The following is a 27,230-nucleotide window of genomic DNA, read 5'->3' as shown; positions in this document are numbered from 1 at the left end:
GATACAAATGGCAGAAATAAACACAAAGCTACATAAACAGATGAAATATTTACATGTTCAGATGTACTCTGTATCTGACAGGATCCCATCAAGAAAACAGAAACTACTCCAGTTTTCTCAAAAAGGTAATTTAATAGAGAGAATTGCTTATAAAAATTGGAAGGTCTGGAAAAGCAAAAGGGAGAAGGGGAAATGGTTGCTGAAGGAGTGAAAGACAGAAACAGCTGACACCCCCCCAACCCCATGCGGAGGCCATGAGTCTGAATCTGCTGAGATCCTATTAGAGATGTTGTTCTAGATGCTTGTGGAGTTCCCAAAGGAGGTGCTGCTTCTTCCTCAGCGTCAAGTATCCGGAATCACCCTCCTGCCCCAGCAGCAATCACTGCTAGAGCCAGAATCCAGAACCTTCCCTTCCCTTCCATCTTGTAAGCTTCAGCCAGTTCTTCCAAGGGCCAGCACCCAACACGAAGCCAGAGAGACAGGGAGCCTAGCCCAGCATACAGTGCAGCGTATAGAAAGTGAGGTACAGAAACCCACCTAATGAATGGTTAGCATAAGCCACAACAGAGGTTTTAATCAAAAGCTCTGGTAATCCCAAACCTGGAGCAAATAATTCTTCCCTAGAAGAAAAAGAGAATGTATCAATCCAGTTTCTATTGCAGATAACAGAAGCCCATTTGGCTAGCTTAAGCATAGATTTAATATAGGAAAGTGGTACTTACAAAATTAAAGGACTGAAGTAGTAGGTCTAGGCTGGGTCACTGGAAGTGACTCCCAGAGCCACGTGCGAACTGGCCCTCCAAGGGAACCAAGAGCACCACCGCAATCAGGAAGCTGGTAATCAGGTAGCTTCTACCACCATGTTGATTTGAGGACCACCAAAGCTAAAACCAGAATCCCTGGCTCCTGAGCTATCTATACTACTATATGAGCTGTACCAACAAAATGAATACCTCAAATACCACCTCTGACATCACTTACCTCCATCTAATCCAGGGAACCTAAATCATATCCACACCGTTGGTTGCAAGGGGATCTGGGAAATGTAGTTGTTGTCTTTCCTGAAGGAGATCAGAACACATGCTAAAAAAAGCCAATATACATAGCATCTGACACAGAAGGAATTCTGGGGTGAAATGTATAACATTGTAGATGACATCTCCAAGCTCCCAGAGAACAAGGGCCCTGTTGGTTTTATTTAGCACTATACCTCCAGTACTTTTCCAGTACCTGGCTCATAGTCCGCACTTAATAAATATCTACCCCTTGAATAAATAGACACACACGCACAGGTTAGTGCCTGGTTGTCAAGTTAAGGTCGGTAACACAAAGCCAGGAGTCCTAATGATAAGAAGCAAGAATGCAATAGTCTATAAACTTTTTTTTTTTAAGATTTTATTTATTTATTTGAGAGAGAGAGAATGAGAGAGAGCACATGAGAGGGGGGAGGGTCAGAGGGAGAAGCAGACTCCCTGCCGAGCAGGGAGCCCAATGCGGAACTCGATCCCGGGACTCCAGGATCATGACCTGAGCCGAAGGCAGTCACTTAACCAACTGAGCCACCCAGGCGCCCCAATAGTCTATAAACTTTTATTAGATGCTGACTATATGCTAGGAACTTGGTACATAGGCTAGACACTGAGGTACAAAGAGGAATGAAAACCAGTCCCTGACCTCAAGGAACTCAGAGCCTGGTGGGAGAAAGATAAATAAGCCAAGTAAAATTCAACATGGTTCTGTGCTTTGTTCAAGGCAAGCATGTAGTTGAGTTGATAAAAGTCAATTGCGAGCAGGAAGAGCTATGACTAGTTGCCTTAGGTATCTGCCTACACTTCTTCCTACACTCAATCATGGCTACCAATCACTTTACTCTTCTCAGCCCACTTTTACCTTTGCATACTGAAATCTTTGAAGATTTTATAATGCTTGTATATATTTAACTTTGCCCTTTACATTTCAGTTTTCCTGCTAAAATTGAGTCGCTTATTGAGTAAATTTTATGAAGTAAATCACAGTTTCCCACTGACATCATCCTAATGTTATGTTATTCTCTCTACATCTTATTCACTCTACTTATTATTCCCTCTGGCAGGCAGGCCTGCTCCACCCATCTGGGCAAATCCTCTGCAAAGCCATCTCTAACTCCCTGAGGTCGACAATTTGTTCAGCCCGCTTTTAGACCATGAGTTACTGAAGAGCAGTGTCAAGTCTGACCCACTATATAACCTTAGTGCCTAGAATAGTGCTTGATATATAGCAGACACTCAAAATATGTGTATTAGAATGTTAGATATAGTTTTCACTGATTTGCCTTGCCAGTTTAGAGGTAGTTGGTATTTGTGCTTCAGCAGAGGTCCTGATGGATATCCAGGAAGATGAGAGGTTGAATCCAGAGTTGTCCATGGCAGGGAAGAAGAGTCAGCAAAGACCTTATTTTAGAGCATTCAGGAAGGGGAAGTGAGCAAGCAGGTGTCTCTGATGAGCAGCACATAGAAGCTAACACAGAAGCTGTGTTTGATCAGCTCTGTTTTTACTCCTACTAGAAACAGGCCACCCAGGGCCACAGAGTAATGATAGAGGCTTAATGAGATCAAAAGCTGCAGATGAATCCATCCCCAAACTGGGACAAGGCCAAGGGTTTGTATTCAGGCTTTGACCTATAAATAGTATGTCTCTTCACAGAGAGTCTCAAGATACTAGGTTTAGAACTTCCTCCCTAACAAATACTTACAGTTCAAATACTCTATGTTGCCAACTAAAAGCAAAATCATGTGTGGTCTAGCTCAGAGTAGGACAGTATCTCTTTGGGAAATGTAAGGAGCCTAACAAGGACCTATATGAATGAAAACCACTCCAGCCTCATATAAAGGTGAGGAGGAAAGGGTATGAGATATGCTAGTCTAAATCCCACACTTAGATCAAATCAGACAAGAAGAGAGCTTTAAATTTGGTGTATATCGTCTTGGCTTCTTTAAAGGATTTTTTTAACTAAATTGTACTTATTTTGATTCCATCTATCATTTTGAAAAAGCTTACCTCTCATACCATCTTCCTGAATGGATGCTGTGGAGGTATTTTTCGTCCCATAACAAAGGTGCATGGGAGAAATGTTTCCCAGGCTTAGCATCAGCACTTCTCCTTCTTCCAAGCCAACTGGTTTGTTTACATCTCAGGGGCATTGTGAATTTTTTAACTGATCTGATTTTGTGTTGATAGAAGGCACTTTTATGGCCCTGCAGAGGGACAGGTCCGGATGATCCTGGAAGCTCATTCCTTCCTTTCTGGCAGACAGCAGATTCAGCAGATCTCAGTTAACCTGACCGAAGGCTGTGCCTTTATGACCAGGCCCCTTCCTCCACTGGGACCTTCCATTGTCACATAGTCCCCTAGTCAGATACAAATGTCCAGCCAATCCTGTAGAAAGTAAAGCATTACAAGGCCGGGCTCCTCTCTACTGGAATCTTGGCTACAGTGCACTCAGTCTACCTCTGACGAGCCTAAGCGGAAGGGTAAGGAGAATTTGGGAAAATTTGCACTCCACCACATCTCTGCTGCTAAAATTTTCTCAAATAAACCCCATTCTAGATTTTCTCCAAGTCCGTTTTTTAACTCAGCATTTTGCTTTTTTAACATAGACACATGATTCAAAAATCAAAAAATATTAAATATAGTGAAAATTTCCCTCCCATCCCTAGCACCCCTCTACTTAGTGCCCCCAAAGGAAATCATCGGTATTAGTTTGCCATCTGACCCTTCAGAGTTTTTTTAGACATATACAAGTATATATAACTATATTTTAGCTTTTCCCGTATTTTTCACACACATGCTAGCATGTTATAGCCAAACTTTGTGGGGGTTTTTTTCATTAAATGTAGTTTTGGAGAGTTTTTCATATTATATGTGAATATAATTCTCTCATTCTTTTTTCCACTTTACAACAGTACATTAACGTACCATAATTTAGTCAACCACTCCTATTGAGGGGCATTTATATTGTTTCAAATATTTCATTACTAGAAACAGTGAAATAGGTGTGCCTGGGTGGCTCAGTCAGTTAAGAGTCTGACTTTGGCTCAGGTCATGATCCCAGGACCCTGGGATCGAGCCCCGCAGTGAGCTCCTTGCTCAGCAGGGAGCCTGCTTCTTCCTCTCCCTCTGCCCTTCCCCCTGCTTGTGCTCTCGTCCTCTCTCTCTCTCTCTCTGTCAAATAAATAAATAAAATCTTAAAAAAAAAAAGAAACAGTGCTATGATGAATAATCCTGTACACTCTTCACAATTATGCAATTCAATCATTGGGATAGATTTCTACAATAGGAATTTCTGAGTCAAAGGATGTATACATTTGTACTTTTGATAGATAAAGCCAAACTGCATTCTATATGGGCTTTACCAAATTACATCTTCGCCAGCTATGTATGACAGTATTTGCTTTTTCACATACTCAGCAACACAATGTGTTATCAATTTGTGGATTTTTGCCAAATTGTCAGGCAAAAAAATGTATTTTGATATATAGTCTTTATTTTATTTTATTTTTTTAAGATTTTATTTATTTATTCATGAGAGACAGAGAGAGGGAGAGAGAGAGAAGCAGGCTCCCAAGGAGCAGGGAGCCCGATGCGGGACTCGATCCCAGGACCCTGGGATCATGACCTGAGCCGAAGGCAGACGCTTAACCGTCTGAGCCACCCAGGCGCCCTATAGTCTTTATTTTAATTTGTATCTGTCTTATTATGATTGAGATTGGGCATTTTTCCCTTTTCAATGAACTGTCTTTTAATATCTTTTTTCCATTTTGTTATTAGGTTTTGGTTCTTTTTGTTTGTAGAAACTATATATTTAGAAATGTAGCACTTATCTGCAATATGCACTACAATTATTTTTTTAAAGATTTTATTTATTTATGAGAGAGAGAGAGCAGAATGAGAGAGGGAATATGAGTGGGGGAGGGGCAGAGGGAGAGAGAGAAGCAGGCTCCCCTCTGAGGAGGGAGCCCAAAGAGACAAGGACAAAGGGCTCCATCCCAGGACCAGGGGATCATGACCTGATTCAAGGCAGACACTTAACTGACTGAGCCACCCAGGTGCCCCCACACAATTATTTTTTGTTTACTATTTGCTTTTGATGTTGTTCATAGGGTTTTGGCATGACTTTTTTTTAATATGTGGACAAATCTGTCACTTCTTATGACTTCCGGTTATTATAATTTAAAAAGGCCTCCTCAATGCCAGGATTATAAAAGAATTCTTCCTTGTTTTCTTCTAGTACATACATGGTTTTATTTTCTAGATAAAACTACAATTAATTTGAAGTTTATAATAATACATGAAACGAAATACAAGTCCAAACTAATTTTTTCCAGTAGCTCCCCAGTTTTTTCTACATGATTTATGAATTTATGAAACTACCTTTTTCCCAATTTTTCCAGGTAAAAATTCTATCATAAACTAAATTCCTCTGTTCATCTGACTCTGGTTCTGAATTGTCAGCTATGGCCCATTGATCTTTCTGTGTATACCAGCATTAGAATAATACTACTGTTATTTTTGAAGGTTTTTAGTACGTTTTACTACCTAATGGGACTAAGTGCCCTTTATCTCTTATTTTTTAGTTTTCTTGGAATGTCTGATTTGTTTATTTTTTTTGTCTAAACATTTTTTATTTTTATATTTATTTTTATTTTATTTATTTTTTTATTCTTATGTTAATCCCCATACATTACATCATTAGTTTTAGATGAAGTGTTCCATGATTCATTGTTTGTGCATAACACCCAGTACTGCATGCAGAATGTGCCCTCCTCAATACCCATCACCAGGCTAACCCATCCTCCCACCCCCCTCCCTCTAGAACCCTCAGTTTGTTTTTCAGATTCCATCGTCTCTCATGGTTCGTCTACCCCTCTGATTTCCCCCCCTTCATTCTTCCCCTCCTGCTACCTTTTTCTTCTTCTTCTTTTTTTTTTCTTAACATATATTGCATTATTTGTTTCAGAGGTACAGATCTGAGATTCAACAATCTTGCACAATTCACAGCGCTTACCAGAGTACATACCCTCCCCAGTGTCTATCACCCAGTCACCCCATCCCTCCCACCCCACCCCCCACTCCAGCAACCCTCAGTTTGTTTCCTGAGATTAAGAATTCCTCATATCAGTGAGCTCATATGATACATGTCTTTCTCTGTTTGACTTATATAAGCTCAACATAATACCCTCCAGTTCCATCCACGTCGTTGCAAATGGCAAGATCTCATTCCTTTTGATGGCTGCATAATATTCCACTGTATATATATACCACAAATTCTTTATCCATTCATCTGTCAATGGACATCTTGGCTCTTTCCACAGTTGGGCTATTGTGGACATTGCTGCTATAAACATCGGGGTGCACGTACCCTTTCGGATCCCTACTTTGGTATCTTTGGGGTAAATACCCAGTAGTGCAATTGCTGGGTCGTAGGGTAGCTCTATTTTCAACTTTTTGAGGAACCTCCATACTGTTTTCCAGAGTGGCTGCACCAGCTTGCATTCCCACCAACAGTGTAGGAGGGTTCCCCTTTCTCCGCATCCCCACCAACATCTGTCATTTCCTGACTTTTTAATTTTAGCCATTCTGACTGGTGTGAGGTGGTATCTCATTGAGGTTTTGATTTGGATTTCCCTGATGCCGAGCGATATTGAGCACTTTTTCATGTGTCTGTTGGCCATTTGGATGTCTTCTTTGGAAAAATGTCTCTTCATGTCTTCTGCCCATTTCTTGATTGGATTCTTTGGGTGTTGAGTTTGATGAGTTCTTTATAGATTTTAGATACTAGCCCTTTATCTGATATGTCATTTGCAAATATCTTCTCCCATTCTGTCGGTTGTCTTTTGGTTTTGTTGACTGTTTCCTTTGCTTTGCAAAAGCTTTTTATCTTGATGAAGTCCCAATAGTTCATTTTTGCCCTTGCTTCCCTTGCCTTTGGCGATGTTTCTAGGAAGAAGTTGCTTTGGCTGAGGTCGAAGAGGTTGCTGCCTGTGTTCTCCTCAAGGACTCTGATGGACTCCTGTCTCACATTGAGGCCTTTCAACCATTTTGAGTCTATTTTTGTGTGTGGTGTAAGGAACTGGTCCAGTTTCATTCTTCTGCATGTGGCTGTCCAATTATCCCAACACCATTTGTTGAAGAGACTGTCTTTTTTCCATTGGACATTCTTTCCTGCTTTGTCAAAGATTAGTTGACCATAGACTTGAGGGTCCATTTCTGGGCTCTCTATTCTGTTCCACTGATCTCTGTGCCTGTTTTTCTGCCAGTACCATACTGTCTTGATGATGACAGCTTTGTAATAGAGGTGGAAGTCCGGAATTGTGATGCCGTCAGCTTTGCTTTTCTTTTTCAACATTCCTCTGGCTATGCGGGGTCTTTTCTGGTTCCATACAAATTTTAGGATTATTTGTTCCATTTCTTTGAAAAAAGTGGATGGTATTTTGATGGGCATTGCATTGAATGTGTAGATTGCTCTAGGTAGCATTGACATCTTCACAATATTTGTTCTTCCAATCCATGAGCATGGAACGTTTTTCCATTTCTTTGTGTCTTCCTCAATTTCTGTCATGAGTATTTTATAGTTTTCTGAGTACAGATCCTTTGCCTCTTTGGTTAGATTTATTCCTAGGTATCATGGTTTTGGGTGCAATTGTAAATGGGATCAACTCCTTAATTTCTCTTTCTTCTGTCTTGTTGTTGGTGTATAGGAATGCCACTGACTTCTGTGCATTGATTTTAAATCCTGCCACTTTACTGAATTCCTGTATGAGTTCTAGCAGTTTTTGGGTGGAGTCTTTTGGGTTTTCCACATAAAGTATCATATCATCTGCAAAGAGTGAGTTTGACTTCTTCTTTGCCGATTTGGATGCCTTTTATTTCTTTTTGTTGTCTGATTGCTGTGGCTAGGACTTCCAATACTATGTTGAATAGCAGTGGTGATAGTGGACATCCCTGCCGCATTCTTGACCTTAGGGGGAAAGCTCTCAGTTTTTCCCCATTGAGAATGATATTTGCTGTAGGTTTTTCATAAATGGCTTTTATGATATTGAGGTATGTACCCTCTATGCCTATACTCTGAAGAGTTTTGATCAAGAAAGGTTGCTGTACTTTGTCAAATGCTTTTTCTGCACCTATTGAGAGATCATATGATTCTTGTTCTTTCTTTTGTTAATGTATTGTATCACGTTGATTGATTTGCGGATGTTGAACCAACGTTGCAGCCCAGGGATAAATCCCACTTGGTCATGGTGAATAATCCTTTTAATGTACTGTTGGATCCTATTGGCTAGTATTTTGGTGAGAATTTTTGCATCCATGTTCATCAGGGATATTGGCCTGTAATTCTCCTTTTTGATGGGGTCTTTGTCTGGTTTTGGGATCAAGGTAATGCTGGCCTCATAAAATGAGTTTGGAAGTTTTCCTTCCATTTCTATTTTTTGGAACAGTTTCAGAAGAATAGGTATTAATTCTTCTTGAAATGTTTGGTAGAATTCCCCTGGAAAGCCATCTGGCCCTGGGCTTTTGTGTTTTGGGAGATTTTTGATGACTGCTTCAATTTCCTTAGTGGTTATAGGTCTGTTCAGGTTTTCTATTTCTTCCTGTTTCAGTTTTGGTAGTTGATACATCTCTAGGAATGCATCCATCTCTTCCAGGTTATCTAATTTGCTGGCATAGAGTTGCTCATAATATCTTCTTATAATTGTTTGTATTTCTTTGGTGTTGGTTGGGATCTCTCCTCTTTCATTCATGATTTTGTTGATTTGGGTCATTTCTCTTTTCTTTTTGATAAGTCTGGCCAGGGGTTTATCAATCTTGTTAATTCTTTCAAAGAACCAGCTCCTAGTTTCGTTGATCTGTTCTACTGTTCTTTTAGTTTCTATTTCATTGATTTCTGCTCTGATCTTTATTATTTCTCTTCTCCTGCTGAGTTTAGGCTTTATTTGCTGTTCTTTCTCCAGCTCCTTTAGGTGTAGGGTTAGATTGTGTACTTGAGACCTTTTTTGTTTCTCGAGAAAGGCTTGTATTGCTATATACTTTCCTCTTAGGACTGCCTTTGCTGCATCCCAAAGATTTTGAATAGTTGTGTTTTCATTTTCATTGGTTTCCATGAATTTTTTAAATTCTTCTTTAATTTCCTGGTTGACCCATTCATTCTTCAGTAGGATGCTCTTTAGCCTCCATGTATTTGAGTTCTTTCTGACTTTCCTCTTGTGATTGAGTTCTAGTTTCAAAGCACTGTGGTCTGAAAATAGGCAGGGAATGATCCCAATCTTTTGGTACCGGTTGAGACCTGATTTATGACCTAGGATGTGATCTGTTCTGGAGAATGTTCCATGGGCACTAGAGAAGAATGTGTATTCCGTTGCTTTGGGATGGAATGTTCTGAATATGTCTGTGAAGTCCATTTGGTCCAGTGTGTCATTTAAAGTCTTTATTTCCTTGTTGATCTTTTGCTTAGACGATCTGTCCATTTCAGTGAGGGGGGTGTTAAAGTCCCCCACTATTATTGTATTGTTGTCAATGTGATTCTTTGCTTTTGTTATTAATTGGCTTATATAATTGGCTGCTCCCATGTTAGGGGCATAGATATTTATAATTGTTAGATCTTCTTGTTAGATAGACCCTTTAAGTATGATATAGTGTCCTTCCTCATCTCTTATTATAGTCTATGGTTTAAAATCTAATTTGATAAAAGGATTGCCGCCCCAGCTTTCTTTTGGTGTCCATTAGCATGGTAAATGGTTTTCCATCCCCTCACTTTAAATCTGGGGGTGTCTTTGGGTCTAAAGTGCATCTCTTGCAGACAGCATATCAATGGGTCTTGTTTTTTAATCCAGTCTGATAGCCTGTGTCTTTTGATTGGGGCATTGAGCCCATTTACATTCAGGGTAACTATTGAAAGATAGGAATTTAGTGCCATTGTATTGCCTGTAAGGTGTTACTGTATATTGTCTGTGTTCCTTTCTGGTCTATGTTGCTTTTAGGCTCTCTCTTTGCTTAGAGGACCCCTTTCAAGATTTCTTGTAGGGCTGGTTTTGTGTTTGCAAATTCCTTTAGTTTTTGTTTGTCCTGGAAGCTTTTTATCTCTCCTTCAATTTTCAATGACAGCCTAGCTGGATAGAGTATTCTTGGCTGCATATTTTTCTCATTTAGTGCTCTGAATATATCCTGCCAGTCCTTTCTGGCCTGCCAGGTCTCTGTGGATAGGTCTGTTGCCAATCTAATGTTTCTACCCTTGTAGGTTACATATCTCTTCTCCCGAGCTGCTTTCAGGATTTTCTCTTTGTCTATGAGACTCATAAGTTTTACTATTAGATGTCGGGGTGTTGACCTATTTTTATTGATTTTGAGGGGGGTTCTCTGTGCCTCCTGGATTTTGATGCCTGTTTCCTTCCCCAAATTAGGGAAGTTCTCTGCTATAATTTCCTCCATTATACCTTCTACCCCTCTCTCTCTTTCTTCTTCTTCTGGGATCCCAATTATTCTAATGTTGTTTCATCTTATGGTATCGCTTATCTCTCAAATTCTGCCCTCGTGATGCAGTAGTTGTTTATCTCTCTTTTTCTCAGCTTTATTTTCCATCATTTGGTCTTCTATATCACTGATTCTCTGTTCTGCCTCATTTATCCTAGCAGTTAGTGCCCCCATATTTGATTGCACCTCATTAATAGCCTTTTTGATTTCAACTTGGTTAGATTTTAGTTCTTTTACTTCTCCAGAAAGGGTTTCTCTAATAACTTCCATGCTTTTCTCAAGCCCAGCTAGTGTCTTTAAAGTGATGACTCTGAACTCTAGATCTGACATCGTACTAATCCGTATTGAGTAGGTTCCTGGCAGTCGGTACTACCTCTTGTTCTTTTTGTTGAGGTGATTTTTCCCGTCTTGTCATTTTGTGCAGAGGAGAATAGATTAATGAGAGAACAAAATGCTAGCAGAGTAACAACATCCCCAGAAAATATACTCTAAACAAATCAGAAAAGACCTGAAGCAGTGGGAAAAGAGAGGGAAAAAGAGAAAAAAGATAAAGATAAAAACAAACAAAAACAGAACAAAACAAAACAACAACAACAAAAAAACCAGAATGTGATCAAATATGATCAGGCTGGTATATAGATCAGTGCCACACACTAGATTTTGGGTGTATTTTGGTCTGTTAGAAGAAAGTGCCTCCCAAAATTTTAAAGAAAGAAAAACTTATATATGTACAAAAATAAGGGTTGATATGATGAAGGGATGGAATATGACTGTAAAGATGAAAATTATAAAAAATTTTATAAAAGGAATTGATAAGAAGTTGTTTGAAAAAAGAAAGAAGAGGATTTAAAAAAGAAAAAAGAAAAAAAAAGGGAGAGAATGTGATCAGGCAGGGGAGTAAAAAAAAACATATACTAGAGATTTAGGGTATATTTTGATCTGTTAGAAGAAACTATCTCAAAATTTTAAAGAGAGAACAACTTATATATATATGCCAAAAATATGGGTAACTACTATGAAGGGATAGAATATGACTCTAAAAATGAAAAATAAAAATTTTTTTAAAAAAGGGATTGATAAGATGTTAGTTGAAAAAGGGAAAAAGAAAAATTAAAAAAAAAAAAGACAGTTAAAAAAAATTAACTTTGAAAGACTAAAGAATCATGGTAAAAAAGCCATGAATTCTATGTGCAGTATTCCCCTAGCGCTGGAGTTCTGCCGTTCTCATTGATCGGTGAACTTGGTCTTGGCTGGCGGTTCTCGCTGATCTTCTGGGGAGGGGCCTGTTGCCGTGGTTTCCAAATGTCTCTGCCGGAGGCGGAATTGCCCCGCCCTTGCCCCCTCCCGGCTAAGTAATCTGCTCGGGTTTGCTCTCCCGGCTTCTGTTCCCTGCGAGCTTTCCGTACAGCTTTGGAGGCGGAGAGTGAAAATGGCGGCCTCCCAATCTCCGCCCTGGAGGAGCCAAGAACTCGGGGCCCTGCTCCTCAGTGAGCCCCCAGAGAAAAGCCGTCAGTCACTCCCGTCTCCCCGGTCTCCGGCCGCACCCCGTGCTCGCCTGGCCTGTGACCATGCGCCTCTGTCTCTGGCACCCGACCCCGCGTGCAGTCTCCAAACCCAGCAGATCCCTGCGGTGCGCTCCCGCCCAGCTCCTCCCGGGGGAGGAAGGTGAGTCTCCCCGGATCTGCCGCTTGTTGGGTCCCTGCCGGAGGAGCAGGGGCCCGACTGTGCTGCGGATCCCGGTTTATGGCCACCCCGAGCTGAGAGCCCGCGCCTGGGCTCCGTCTCTGCAGCCGGCTTCCCTGCTCCGATACCTGGGAGCTCTGCCGCACTCAGGCACCCCCGGTCTTTCTGTGACCCCGAGGGTCCTGAGACCACACTGTCCCGGAGGGTTCCACCCCCCGCTTAGCCACCAGAGTGACGTCCCTCGGCGGAGCAGACTTTTAAAAGTTCCGATTTTGTGCTCCGCGGCTCGATCACTTGCCAGAAGCGGCCGACAGAGGCCCCTCCCCCGCCGTCTATCCTCCCGAATATCGCCTCGGATTCACTTCTCCGCACGTCCTACCTTCCAGAAAGTGGTCGCTTTTCTGATGAGAGAGTTGTTGCTATTCTTTTCTTCGATCTCCTGTTGGGTTTGTAGGTGTTCAGAATGGTTTGATCCCTATCCAGCTGAATTCCTGAGAGGAGACGAAATCCAGGTCTCCTACTCCTCCGCCATCTTGCTCTGCCCCCTGATTTGTTTATTTTAACAGAATCATTTTGTTCAGTTTCCAAAACAAAAAGCCTATTGTTACAGGTAATCACGTTAAATTGTAAATGAACTTCTGATGTTGAGTCTTTCTATTCAAAAACATGAAATGCTATTTTATTTATTTAAGGCTTCTTTTGTGCCCTTCAAGAATGTTTTAAATGTTGCATATACCTTGCATATTTTTCAGTTTATTACTAGATATTTTGTCTCTATTTTAAAATGAGTCTTTTTTTCTATTATACATTATAAATTATTGTTTTCATATATAAAAGCTACCCATTTCTATATAGTAATTTTGTACCCCATTACCATACCAAATCCTGTTATTTATAATAGTTATTCAGTTAATTCTTTAGGGTTTACTGAACATACAATTGTATAATTTTCAAATATTGATAGTTTAACCAGCTGCTTTACAACTTTATACTTGAATTCTCTTTCTCTTGCCTAATGCATTGGTTAGTATTTCCAGAACAGTGTTAAATAAAAGCATTGGTAGTGGACACTCTTATCTTGTAACTCTCTGGGAATGTTCTAGTGTTTCTACAATAAACATGATGCTGGCTTTGAGACTGAGATAGATATATCTTATTATGTAAGGAAGTATCCATCTATTCATACTTACTGAGTGTTGTTTTGTTAAAAGACTCAATGGCTATTACATTTTGCAAATGCCCTTTTGGCACCTGAGTAAATATACTTTCCTTTTCTCTAAATCTGTTAATATAATGAAGTATATTACTAGAATTTTCTAAATTAAACATTTTGCACTCTTAGAATAACCCCACTAGTTGTGCTTTATTATTTAATGTATTGCTAGATTTTGTTCACTAATATGCTCTGCTTACTTTATGAAAATAATTTGGAAGTATTCATTCTCGGCCATTACTTTGGAACTATTTAAGTAGTAATAGAATTATAAGTTCTTAAATATTTGAGTCTAGTGGGTGTTTGTTTGTAGGAAGTGAAATCAAGCTATTTTGATCTTCTATCTCTGATTTGGACTTTAGCAAATGCTTTTCTTACAAGAAAATTATCTATTTCATTCAGATTTTCTAATTTGTTTGCACAGACTTAAACAAAGTAGTCTTATGATTTTTACAATTCCCCTCTTTCCAAGGTGACTTCTCTTATTATGTGTTATTTGTCCATCCTGAATCATTTATTTATTCAGACTTTTTTGTAGAATAGTTTCCTCAAACAGGTCTCTGGGTGATATGTTCTCTGATCTTTGTATACTGTCTCTGGAAAGAAGCAATATGGCAGGGAATGGGACTCTTGGGTCTCAGATTTGCTGTCCTTTTTGCCTATATGCTAGATATTCTGTAGATGTTATTCCATAAGTTTTTCCTTTCCATATAAGAAGTCCAATATGTTTTCCTTCAAAATACCTTGTACTTTCTGTCTGGAAAATTCTAAAATTATTCTTTTACTCTTGGAATTCAGGATTGATATCACAATTACCTAATATAATGAGCCCTTCAATTTGCAAAATACTTTATTCATTAAGCTCAAGAGAATTTGTGTTTTCTTTTTATTTATTATGGCTCCTCTTCTTCTTTCAAGAATGCCTACTATTTATATATTAGATCTCTTGGATGAGTCCTTCAAAGCCATTATATTTTCTTCATACTTTCCAAATCTCTATAATATTGTTCTCTTTTGAGATATTTCTTTCAAACCGTCTTCTAGACATTAATCTACCCTCACCAGTGACCATCTTCTGAATTTATCTCAAACGTCTTTTATTAAAATCTATGGGTTTTATTTATTTTTTTAATTATTTATTTATTTGACAGAGAGAGAGTGAGAGCAGGAACACAAGCAGGGCGAATGGGAGAGGGAGAAGCAGGCTTCCTGCAGAGCAGGGAGCCCAGTGCGGGGCTCGATCCCAGGACCGTGGGATCATGACCTGAGCCAAAGGCAGACACTTAACGACTGAGCCACTCAGGTGCTCCAAAATCTATGGGTTTTCGTACAAGGAAAGTTTTTGTGCTCTAATCAAATATACTTAAGTGTTTGTGTGTGTGTGTGTGTGTGTGTGTGTTTATTTCTTAAGTGTTCCTATATTTTTAGTAAGGGTGGGAAACGAAGAGTACAAACTATTGTCTGCTTCCTCCACCAGTTCTTTTCACTAGGGGCCATCTACTTTGGATGTTCTGCTTGTTTTTCTTCTCTAGGACTATCAGATTCTGTTACAAACATTGTTGTTTTTTCCTAAATACACCTTGGGGTTTGGGCCCAGCTGCCAGAGAACCATAAATAGAAACACTGTTCTAGGGGAAAAGTATGGTGAGCTCCTATTAAGTTGTCATTCTTCTGCTGATACATCAGGAGGTAGTCTCTTTCTCTGAGACAGCCTACCTTTTTAACTGTCTCACCTCTCCTTAAAGGACTGAAAAAACAATTCCTCCAAATAGTCACACAGGTGTTAGTACCCTTTATTTAATAGGCCCAAAGAGCCCTTGTACCCAGCTTTCTTCCTTAATCTCATCATTCCAATCCCCATTCAAGAACTCCATGCCACTAGTCCCCAGGTTCTCTCTAGTTCCGGGGCAGGGGTTGAGGGGGGTGGGTGCAGAAACCCCATGACATCATTGTTCACTAGATCCAGACAGAACTGAGACCTCACATTCTCCAGATCCTACTTCATGTGGGTTTTTGAACTGGAAGTGGAAAGGAGACCACCAGGGTTGAATTTAAGCTGTTCTATTGCCACTAGCCATTTTCCCACAAAGAGGAGGTTCTCATTCTACAACCTGTAAATGGGATCCAGGGGGATCCATGATCCTCTGAAATTACCATCAAATTATGTTTATTTATGTATTTATCTATCTACACATATATATGTTTCTGTGGAGTTTTTCAGAAAGTTTTTTTTTAAAGAATCTACTTTGTTTAGAGCAGTTTTAGTTTCACAGCAAAATTAAGAGGAAGATACAGAGACTTCCCATATGGCCCCTGCCCCTGCACAGCCTCCCCCATTATCAACATCCCCCACATAAGTGGTACACTTGTTACACCTGATAAACCTACATGGACACATCATAATCACCCCAAGTCCATAGTTGACCTTAGGATTCACTCTTGGTGTTGTGCATTCCGTGGATGTGGACAAATGTATAATGACATATATCCACCATTATAGTATCAAACACAGTATTTTCACTGCCCTAAAGGTCCTCTGTGCTCTGCCTATTCATAACTCCCCACCCCCAACCCCTGACAATCACTGATCTTTTCATTGTCTCCATAGTTTTGCCTTTTCTACAATGTCACGTAGTTAGAATCATACGGGATGTGGCCTTTTCAGACAGTCTTCTTTAACTTAATAATACGCATATAAGTTTCCTCCATGTCTTTTCCTGGCTTGACAGCCCATTTCCTTTTGGTGCTGAGTAATATTCAATTGTCTAAAGGTACCACAGTTTATTTATCCATTCACCTACCAAAGGACGGATGCTTTGGTTGCTTCCAAGTTTGGGCAATTATGAATAAATCTTCTCTAAACATCTGTATGCAGGTTTTTGTATGATTAAAAGTTTTCAACTCCTTTAGGTAAATGCAGTGGAGCACAATTGATTACTTGATCACATGGTAAGAGTACGTTTAGTTTTTTAAGAAACCACAAAACTGTCTTCCATAGTGGCTGTACCATTTTAATTCCCACTAGCAATGAATGAGAGTACCTGTTGTTTCACATCCTCACCAGCATTTGGTGGTGTTAGTATTCCAGACTTTTACCATTCCTATATATGTGTAGTAGTATCTTACTATTGTTTTGATTTGCATGTCCCTGAAAATACATAATATTGAGCATCTTTTCATATGCTTATTTTCCATTTGTATATGTTCTTTGGTGAGGTGTCTTTGGCCCATTTTTTAATCAAGTTGTTTGTTTTCTTATTGCTGAGTTTTAAGTGCTCTTTGTATATTTTGGGTAACAGTCCTTTATCAAATATGTCTTTTACAAATATTTTTCACCCAGTCTTTGGCTTGTCTTCTCAGTCTCTTGAGTTCAGAAGTTTTTATCAGATTCTCAAAATGATGTTAAGAATCACACTTTTCTGGATCCATACCTGAATTTGGTACAAATCCCCAATAAGTCAATATGTCAATAAGATGTAGATCACTCTAACTCCAGTAAGTAAAGAGGGTCTTACAGCCTCTCTGACACCAGGAATTATTGTTAAAAGTAAATATTTTCTATTTCTATGTCTGCACTTGGAAGATTACCCTTTGAAGAAAAGGCAAGTTCTTGGACCTAGAAGGAAATGACTTAAAGAGAAATAAAATAAGATATATTGAAATGTACTACAGTAAATAATAACCTCCATAGGGTGGCAAAAGTAACAAATATAAAACAGTTGTGGGTTCAGTGAGTTCAGGAATAAGAATTCAAAAAAGAGCTTTTTGAAGAGAAGTTAGAGAATTTTAAAGTAATGAAGTTAAGACAGGTTTATTTCCCCTCAAAAAAAAAAAGCCTAAAATTTCTTACATTTCTGCAGTGATATGTTAATGGTGATCCTTTGGCACTTGGCACTCCACTTTTAAATTTTAAATATATTGTTTTTTTAAATCTCTTTAAAAATATACTACTGACTTTAATCAAAAGTAGGTCAGCATAATGTTTACTACATTATCTTTGAAACACAAGCCCTAGTAATTCTAATGGAAAAAAAAAAAAGATATGATGCTTTTTTTATTTGAGGTGAATATAAATAGAAAATGAACTTAAAAATATCTTCTTTGTCTCTACCAGGTAGAAAGAGAAAAATATACCCTTCCATATGCCTTAAATGGTTTTTAGTTTTTAAAATATATCCATACATTGTTTTTATACGTTAGTCTTTTATATGACCATAGCCCAGCTAAACCACTGGCAAGTGGAGCAGAAGTGGAAAGGTTAGATCTTTCTAATGCAATCTACAATCCTCTACACAGTCCTCTTAAATTAACAAAAGCTCACCCTCATAAATATCAACCTATAAAAGTATTATCAAGAATTCATATAGTTCTTCTACACTTATTGCAGTGAGCAAGCATAATGTATAGAATTATTGATCACCCAAAACTAATGTAATATTGTATATGAACTATACTTCGATTTAAAAATTTAATTAAAAAATTCATATAGTTCTTAATTTTTCACCTATATATTAAGAGATGATAAAAATACATGAATGGAAGCTTGCCTAATTTTCTAAAAGAAATGTGTATTTCTTTTTTTAAATGTCTTGATCATATAATGGGTATGTACAAATTTGGTCTTTCACTATACTCCATCCTTTTACCCTTCCTGTTTCCCTTTTATTAAATATGTGCTCAATGATTATTACTTATCATTGTTAAATGATGCATAATAAAAATCTGTGCTCAGGTACTAAAATCCAACTATCCTATTATCTTTTTTTTTTTTTTAATTTACTTCAGAGAGAAAATGCGTGCAAGCTGGGGGATGGGCAGAGGGAAAGAATCCCAAGCAGACACCCCACTCAGTGCGGGGCCAAATGTGGCGTTCTATCCCGACACTGAGATCATGACCTGAGCCAAAATCAAGAGTCAGGTGCTTAACCAACTGAGCCACCCCCAGGCACCTCTAGCTATCCAGTTATCTAGCCAAAGAGTTCCTATTAGTAGATGCAAAGAAAATAAATATAGAGCAGTGATAACAGGTATCACTGAATGATCAGAGTTTATGTCCACAAAGCCAGATGCATCCATCCTAGCACTGCAACCACAACCAACCCATCAGGAACAGTGCTCATCGTGAGACCTATAAGCCATCCTGATTTAAAGCATTGTCGTCTTACCACCACTTGCTGGGAATTTCCTCTCCAGCTCCCAGGCTGTCTTCAAAATGAATTTCTATACCAAAGGAACTCTGTTTAACTATGCTATATTTCTTGGTTTCAGATGGCTATACCACTGATGACATTGAGTTTTACTGGAATGGAGGAGAGGGAGCAGTAACTGGAGTTAATAAAATTGAGCTTCCTCAGTTTTCAATTGTCGACTACAAGATGGTGTCCAAGAAAGTGGAGTTCACAACTGGTGAGGACATTTCCCCAAAATGAACTAGGGGCACTGTGAAAGAAAGAAGATGATTCCTACCAAATAGAGATCTGATTTTTTTTTTCTTTTTTCTTTTTTCTTTTTTTAACTCAGGGGCATATCCACGACTGTCACTAAGTTTTCGTCTAAAGAGAAACATTGGTTACTTCATTTTGCAAACCTACATGCCTTCCACACTGATTACAATTTTGTCCTGGGTGTCTTTTTGGATCAACTATGATGCATCTGCAGCCAGAGTTGCACTAGGTAATGCATTCCCAGCACTGCAGAGAGCTAGTAGGACTTCACTTCAACCAACCAACCAATGTTAGAAATTATAGGCACGGGCTTCTCTCAGAGCAAGTTAAAGATTGAGATTACCATAGCAGTCCTTGATAGTAAAGCATCTAAGTGTAAGCATTTTCAGGATGAATGTTTTACAATGCAATATCTTTTTAGCATTTTACAAAAAAAAAAAAAAATGGAATATATTCAATACTAACTATATAAGTGCTTCTTAGAGTCTACTTTTAAATTCTCATTACACTAATTTTTACTAACTTTGTGATGATTTCCTCTTTGGTCCCTGCTTTTCACGGTGAAGAACCGTATCATTATTCTCAAAAGGATTTGGAAAAGCTAAACCTGTGACTATTAACAAGTTATGTCAATGGTTGGGCAATACTATCTTTCTTTTTTTTTTTATTATGTTATATTAATCACCATACATTACTTCATTAGTTTTTGATGTAGTGTTCCATGATTCATTGTTTGTATATAACACCCAGTGCTCCATGCAGTACATGCCCTCTTTAATACCCATCACCAAGCTAACCCATACCCCCCCTCCCCTCTAGAACCCTCAGTTTGTTTCTCAGAGTCCATAGTCTCTCATGGTTCGTTTCCCGCTCCAATTTCCCCCCCTTCATTTTTCCCTTCCTGCTATCTTCTTCTTTTTTTTTTTTTTTTTTTAACATATAATGTATTATTTGTTTCAGAGGTACAGGTCTGTGATTCAACAGTCTTACACAATTCACAGCACTCATTATAGCACATACCCTCCCCTATGTCTATCACCCAGCCACCCCATCCCTCCCACCCCCCACCACTCCAGCAACCCTCAGTTTGTTTCCTGAGATTAAGAATTCCTCATATCAGTGAGGTCATATGATACATGTCTTTCTCTGATTGACTTACTTCGCTCAGCATAATACCCTCCAGTTCCATCCACGTCATTGCAAATGGCAAGATTTCATTCCTTTTGATGGCTGCATAATATTCCATTAAAGTTAGGGGCGCCTGGGTGGCTCAGTCATTAAGCATCTGCCTTCGGCTCAGGTCATGATCCCAGGGTCCTGGGATCGAGCCCCGCATCGGGCTCCCTGCTCGGCGGGAAGCCTGCTTCTCCCTCTCCCACTCCCCTGCTTGTGTTCCTGCTCTCACTAACTCTCTCTCTTTGTCAAATAAATAAATAAAATCTTTAAAAAAAAAAAAATATTCCATTAAAGTTAAATCATATGGAACTGAGTTTCTCTTAAATGTAGCTCATCACACCTGAATAAGGCACAGACTTTCATCAGCTATATTAATGATCTGTGATCAGGATGGAATAAAAAATGGTTTCCTTCTTTAGGGAACAAAATTCAAAATTAATCTTGCCATAGTTGAGTAATTGCTGCAAGCTGAAAGGCTATATTTGAGACTTTAAAGGGTTCCTTGGAAAGTCAGAATACGAAAGGTCTGTTTGATGAATCTGAGCATGTGTGGGTCTGCCTCATTATTTGATCCTAGAGCCCTTTCAGTTATCACTTTTTGGGGCTTATTCTCATGCATGCGTGCTCATGAACGCAAGTGTGCACACACACACTCCAAATATATAACAGCATCATTTCCAGCGAAGCTGACATATACATCACTTCTTTTGAGATTGCTGAACTGGGTTAGATGCTCAGCATACCCTTTCATACCTAGACTAATTGTCATCCCTATAGCTTATTTCTAATGGCTCACAAAGTCAGCCCTTCTCAACCTTTGAACATTCCAAAACTAAGGAAAGCCAACAAATCTTTATCACATCATAGGTATGATTCTGCACATATTATTTAACTACAAACATGAGTACGGGTATACTAGGGTTAAAGAAAAAACAGTGGATGATGTCCACAGCAGGGAATAATAACTATCAAGGTCATGAATTGTGGTTCTCTTTACATATCTATCCTCCAAGCTAATGATATTTTGATTAAAGATGTCAGCACATAAAAATGCTGATTTAATCTTTTCTTTGAAATGTAAAATAGGGGCTATTTTAAAACTTAACTAAGTAAAAAAGGCATTTATTTACTAACCTTTCTTGCCTAAAAATTTAAACCAAGGAGTAGAAACAGAAGTGTGATTAGTGGATTTGTAAATGAACTATTTCTACTAAGGACATTAGCTAGAATTATATTAGGTAAAATTTAAAATTTTATTGAAAGAAATAAGTAAGACCATTCATGATGGCATTTCATAACAGTGCAGCACATTTGAATTCATCACTGAGCTGAACCATTTTAACTTTCTGTATGGTAATCCTGACTTCCTATTTTATCTGTTCTCCTGAAAGTTAAATAGTCAAATCAGGGAATTTATCTAGAATAATCTGACGGGCAAATGAGTGCTAAACTCTTTTTTTCCCCTTTTCATTTTCTACCTCCCATTCTCTTTGCCAGCTCTCTTTTGTCTTTAACGTTCATTTTAACATTTCCTGTCTTTATTTTTAAGGACTCTCATCAAATTTCAGGTTTTATCTTCTCCTCTTTTTGCTTTTATTTTAAATGCCTTTGTTTAATACCTCCTTGCTTTTTTGCCCCTAGCTAGGTGATCTACAGCAAAATAGCTAATCTCAGAGTTTCTATTTATTCAGCTATACCTGCCCTATCATACTCAGCAAGCTGTTATGACAGCCATATAAGATAATGCATACTGTGTTTAAAACTGTAATATGTTATATAAATGTGTAATATTAGTATTGCAGCATGAATTATCTACATCAGGTTCCAACTTCCTTTTCACTTCTTGTTATTCTCAATTATATTTCATCACCACCGTCATCAACACCAAATATTTATTATGCAGCCGTGCAAACATTATATGCTTAAGAAAGCTGTTTTTAACAAAGTAGACAAAACAGAATTTTCCTTTTGAAAGTGTATAGTCTTAACCTTCTTCACAAATCCAAGCTGAATTTTTCAGGAAGTCTTTTCTTGATTCCAGGGAACTAATTCATTCTTGACTCTCGAATCAAGAAGTAGAGGTAATATTTGAAAAACCAAAGCAACAAGATTATATCTAAAAATGACATAAATCAAGTGCTTGATGCAAATCATGAACTTCCTTACATATTTCTTCTTTTAGGATTGTCTCACTATGAATGATATATTATCAGTGTAATAATGTGTAATACTGACCTTGTGGCCTGGGTGTGTTCTAGATACATGGAATGAAGTAGCTCTCCTCAAACTGGTCACCAACTCTCAGTTTGGTAGTGGCTGTTGTGGGCATTAATATCACAAGAACAGATTTAGTAGGAAAATGAGGGAGATGCCGAGAGAAGGAAGATGTGGTATGTAACAGAACAAGGGACATTTTGATAATAGACTAAGCATATCAATAGGATTTTGATCTGCCGTTCCATTTACTTTTCTTTTTCCTATGTGCATTATTTTTAAAAAAATGTTTTCCAATCCTCCATTAATGGTACACCCTGTTTTATGATTTGTTCATGGACTGTATGGGGAGCCTGCAACTTTGTCTTTCCAAATGTCTACTCTTTTCGCCCAGTGGTTTATGACATTACTGACGTCATTCTGGGGCACCTATAAGGAAACGCATCTGTCTTCTCAGTCTTTAAAGGGCAGCTTAATAAGTGCATTCAGCTAAGCTGTGTCTTTCTGTTTAATAGGAATCACCACCGTGCTGACAATGACAACCATCAGCACTCACCTCAGGGAGACCTTGCCAAAGATCCCTTATGTCAAAGCGATTGATATTTACCTGATGGGTTGCTTTGTGTTTGTGTTCCTGGCTCTGCTGGAATATGCCTTTGTAAATTACATCTTCTTTGGAAAAGGCCCTCAGAAAAAGGGAGCTAGCAAACAAGACCAGAGTGCCAATGAGAAGAACAAACTGGAGATGAATAAAGTTCAGGTAATGTATTAAATATTCCCAACAATATTCTTCCAAAATTTATCAGCAGCATGGTGCTCAAGGCTCCCATAACAGGAAAAAAAAAAAGAAATTTATCTTCAATACGGCTCAAACACCACTCCCTTTTACATATTTGAGAACTGAGGATTGAAGAAGTTAGGTTGAAGTTAACATAGATTAATAACATACCTGGGCCTAAAACTCAACCCCAAGTCCATTATCCTTTATTGTAAACTATATAGTTGTAAAACTCTATGCAGAAGGATAATGCCAGATTTGCTTGATAAATAAATGAGAGAACTAAAGTGAATCAATTCTGTACGAAGTGGAAATAAAGAAATATGGCCCAGTGGTTACAACCACAGACTGGAATTAAACTGCTTGAGTTTTATTCCCAGTTCTGCTTCTTACTGACTTTATAACATCAGGCAAATCAACCTATGTGACTCCTCATGTTACCTCTGTTCTCAGGTCATCATCCATTAAATGGAGATTATTATAGTATATCTACCTCACAGAGTTGTTATAAGGACTAGATGAGTTTTTTTAAAGCCTAATATTTGTAACAATACCTGGAACATAGTGAGTGCTCATTATCACTATAGCTAGCTAGCTCTTATCATTATAGATAAGACATTGTCACTATTTTTCTTTCACTTTTCATTGGTAGATTTTATGACCTGTGCTTTTGCTGGATGGAATTAATTAAAATTAATGCCTTTTTTATTCTTTGAGAACATCTCTTTAGCCTCTACTTCTATGCCATGTTTCACTGAAATCAAATTAAAATTATGTACAGTGAAATACTGTATCTACTATAAATTGTTTTCAAGATGGCCCACAGGATGACAACTCAAATATTCACTCATTTACTGTTCTGAGCATTGGGTATACTTCTCTGAAGGAGACAAATTTCCTGGCTCTCATAGAGTTTAGATTCTACTGTGGGAAGACAGGCAATAAACATGTAAACACATATTAAGAGGATAATTTCAAGTTGTAGTAAGTGCTATGAAGAAAGTAAAACAGAGCAATGGGTAAGTGAATCATTTGGATTAGATTCAAGGGAACAAGGAACAAAGAGCAGGTGATCAGGAAGACCTCTGTGAGATGTTACCACTTGATCTGAGATCTAAGTGATGAGCAACAGTAACCATGCCATGACCATTTCAGGCAAAGGAAATGACAAGTGACAGAGACTCTGAGTAAGGAATTTCTTGATGTGGGAAAGTACCAAAAGAAGACTAGCGTAGCAAGGGCATAGCAAGTGAGGGAGGAAATGTAGTATGAGAGGTGGTTGGAGAATCAGGCAGAGCCAAACTATAAATCTTTAAGATGTATCTTCATGCTTTTTAGTGGGATACCAAAACTGGACAAACACTGTCAGGTAACTAGAAAATTATAGGCAAAATACCAAACAGATTCAACCAAATGGTCAAAATCTGAAGTAACTCATTCAAATAAATTTTTACTCTTATGTGAAATATTATGCTGGATTCTATGGGAGAAGGAGGAAGCATGATACTTGCCCTCAAGAATCTTCTGATCTTTCTGGGAAAGAAAATTATACTCATAGGAGGCAATTAGATTATAAAATGAAACAGGACAGCACCTACCTTGAGGAGCATATCTGAAAGGAAAAGGCTTCCCGTTGTCTGATTGTAACCATACCAGACTTAAAAGTATGTTGAGCAGAAGATTTGAAGACTCCTCATTTCTGCTCCCATTCCTAGCTCAGTTGCCTTCTAAACCAAAGCTGATCCTCTGCATGGCTTGGAATGTGAGTTAATTGATATATCATGGAGGAAAGGCCTACATCAATAAGGTTCACTGGTAGGAAAATCCAAAGATATGAACTGGATGGGCACTCAAGACAAGGAGAATTTGGAAGGTAACAAGGAGAAAAGAGGGTCTTCCAATCAGCTAGGAAAGCAATGTTCTCTAGAAAGGTGATTAAATGGAAAGCGCAAGCAAACTGAAATCAATTCCTTCAGATCATTTAAAAAGAGCATAAAACAAACTTTAACTAAACTCTTTGGCTATTGCCTTGATTCTACCCCAGGATATTAAAGAACTTTTCTAAGGTGCTATGGGACAAATAAAGGCAAAAGGAAAGCCTTGTGTGTCATATGATACCTAGACGTATAATATATATTGCTCTGAAGAAGACTTAGTGACTGGAAAATAAATGAGTAAAATGTGTCTGTCTAACTGATCTTTACTTCATAAGCAGTCTGTTTGAGTAACACTGGGCTCAAACATAATAAGATTTCACTGGATCTCAAATCAGGAAACTTTTAGTCCAGGCGAACTGGTATTTTAAATTTTAATCCCAGTAGAAAGCATAGAAAAATCCAACAATTGTCAGGAGATGAAACACTTAAAGAAGATAAAAATGCATTTTTATCCATGGAAAGCTAGACTAAAAACTCCACAAATGCTTTTCACAGAAACACAAATAGACAAAATTATGCCAAAGTTAATAAACAAATCATGTTAAGATATGAAAAAGTAGTATATATTATCCTAACCCTCCTGTGGATTAAAAATTATAAACCTTGAGCAAAAATTTATTAAAATCTGCTTGAAGAGATAAGAGAGTAACTGAAAAGAAGCAAAAACTAAAAGAGAATCAACCCTCAAAGGAAGGGAATGACACTGTGTGAAATCTCTATTTATACATCTTTGCCCTGAGGCCTCTCCCCAGTCTGGGGGATGTGGGACAGCAGAACTTCAGAAACAAAACAAAACAAAACAAAAATACAAAAAATTACAGTTTTATTGGTCTGATGAGTCAGAACATGGAGTTTGATACTTCCAGAGTTCTTAAAAATCTTGGAAAGAAGTGAGCCACAAGAGAAATTCAGAATCTGAATATAAACTTCCCACAAATCCGTGGTTGATCCCTGAACTACAAATGTACAAAACACTAAGAAGTCTGGAAAGGAAAAATAGCTGGAAGGCTGAAAAAGAACAAAAATAAGAGATTCTCTTTGAGTTGAGAAAAAACTAAAATAGACTCACCCTAACTACACATAAAACCAAGTCACTACACATTCCAGGTGACCTATTAGTAATTTAACTGCCCATTAAAACAAAACCCAACATTTGTCAGGGAAAATAACAGAATCTAGAATCTCTATAGTGCATCTTCAACATAGTTAATATGTAATGAAAAATTACTAGGCGTGAGAAAAAAACAGGAAAACATGCTCAAGAGAAAAAAATTAGTCATTAGAAACAGAATTTCAAAGTCTCAATGTTGGCTTAAAAGATAAGGACCACAATTAATAATAATAACCATAATTAATATATTTAAAAATTCATAGGAAATAGCCAAAAACTGAAAATAACTGAAATATCCTTTGATAGGCAAATGGTTAAACAAACTGTAGTATATTCATAATATGGAAGACTAGCTCAATAAAAAGTACTATTGATACATACAACAACTTGAATGGATCTCAAGGCCATTATGCTGAGTGAAAAAAAAAAAGCCCATCATAAAATATTACACACTGTATGATTCTATTTACATAATGTGCCTGAAATAACAAAATTATAGTGATTGAAGAACAGATTAGTTATTGCCAGGAGTTAGTGATGGAGGGGAGGATTGAGTGTGATTGATTATAGCACACGGCAGATCTTTGCAGTGATGGAGTAGTTTCTGTATCTTGCAGTGGTGGTTATGTGAATCTTCACATGTAATAGAATTACATAGAACTAGACATACTTTATACCAATACCCGTTTCCTAGGTAATATTGTACAATAGTTAAATAAGATGTAGTCAATGAGAGAAACTGGGTGAAGGGTATATGGGACATTTTTGTGCTATCTTTGCAACTTTCTAGGAATCTACAATAATTTCTTTTTTTTTTTTAAGATTTTATTTATTTATTTGACAGAGAGAGAGACAGCGAGAGAGGGAACACAAGCAGGGGGAGTGCGAGAGGAAGAAGCAGCTTCCTGCCAAGCAGGGAGCCCGATGTGGGGCTTGATCCCAGGACCCTGGGACCATAACCCAAGCCAAAGACAGACGCTTAATGACTGAGCCACTCAGACACCCCAGAAACTACAATAATTTCAAAATAAAAAGTTTAAAATAAAGTCCATAGGAAGAGATTAATATAATATATGAAGAGATGCAGAGTTTCAGAAAAAGATTTGAAACTATGGAAAAGAACCAATGGAAATCATAGAATTGAAAAATGCATTAGATGGATTAGCATCAG

The 27,230-nt window shown here is 38.1% G+C and overlaps 1 protein-coding gene across 1 annotated transcript in view; it reads left to right on the top strand.

Annotated features, from left to right (window-relative positions):
• The window catches only part of GABRB1 (gamma-aminobutyric acid type A receptor subunit beta1), a 380,597-nt gene that overhangs the window by 339,338 nt on the left and 14,029 nt on the right, over positions 1–27,230 (top strand). Inside the window, exons 6-8 of the mRNA XM_035005044.1 lie at positions 18,668–18,805; positions 18,920–19,072; positions 22,749–22,993. Of these exons, the coding sequence (XP_034860935.1) occupies positions 18,668–18,805; positions 18,920–19,072; positions 22,749–22,993 (536 nt within the window). The remainder of the gene's footprint in view (positions 1–18,667; positions 18,806–18,919; positions 19,073–22,748; positions 22,994–27,230) is intronic.

The sequence above is a fragment of the Mirounga leonina genome, unplaced genomic scaffold (genome assembly GCF_011800145.1).
Source record: "Mirounga leonina isolate KUSES-001 unplaced genomic scaffold, KU_Mleo_1.0 Mir_129, whole genome shotgun sequence".
Classification (NCBI taxonomy): domain Eukaryota; kingdom Metazoa; phylum Chordata; class Mammalia; order Carnivora; family Phocidae; genus Mirounga; species Mirounga leonina.
Note: the sequence above shows the minus strand (reverse complement) of the source record. Positions and strands in the feature narration are given on the sequence as shown.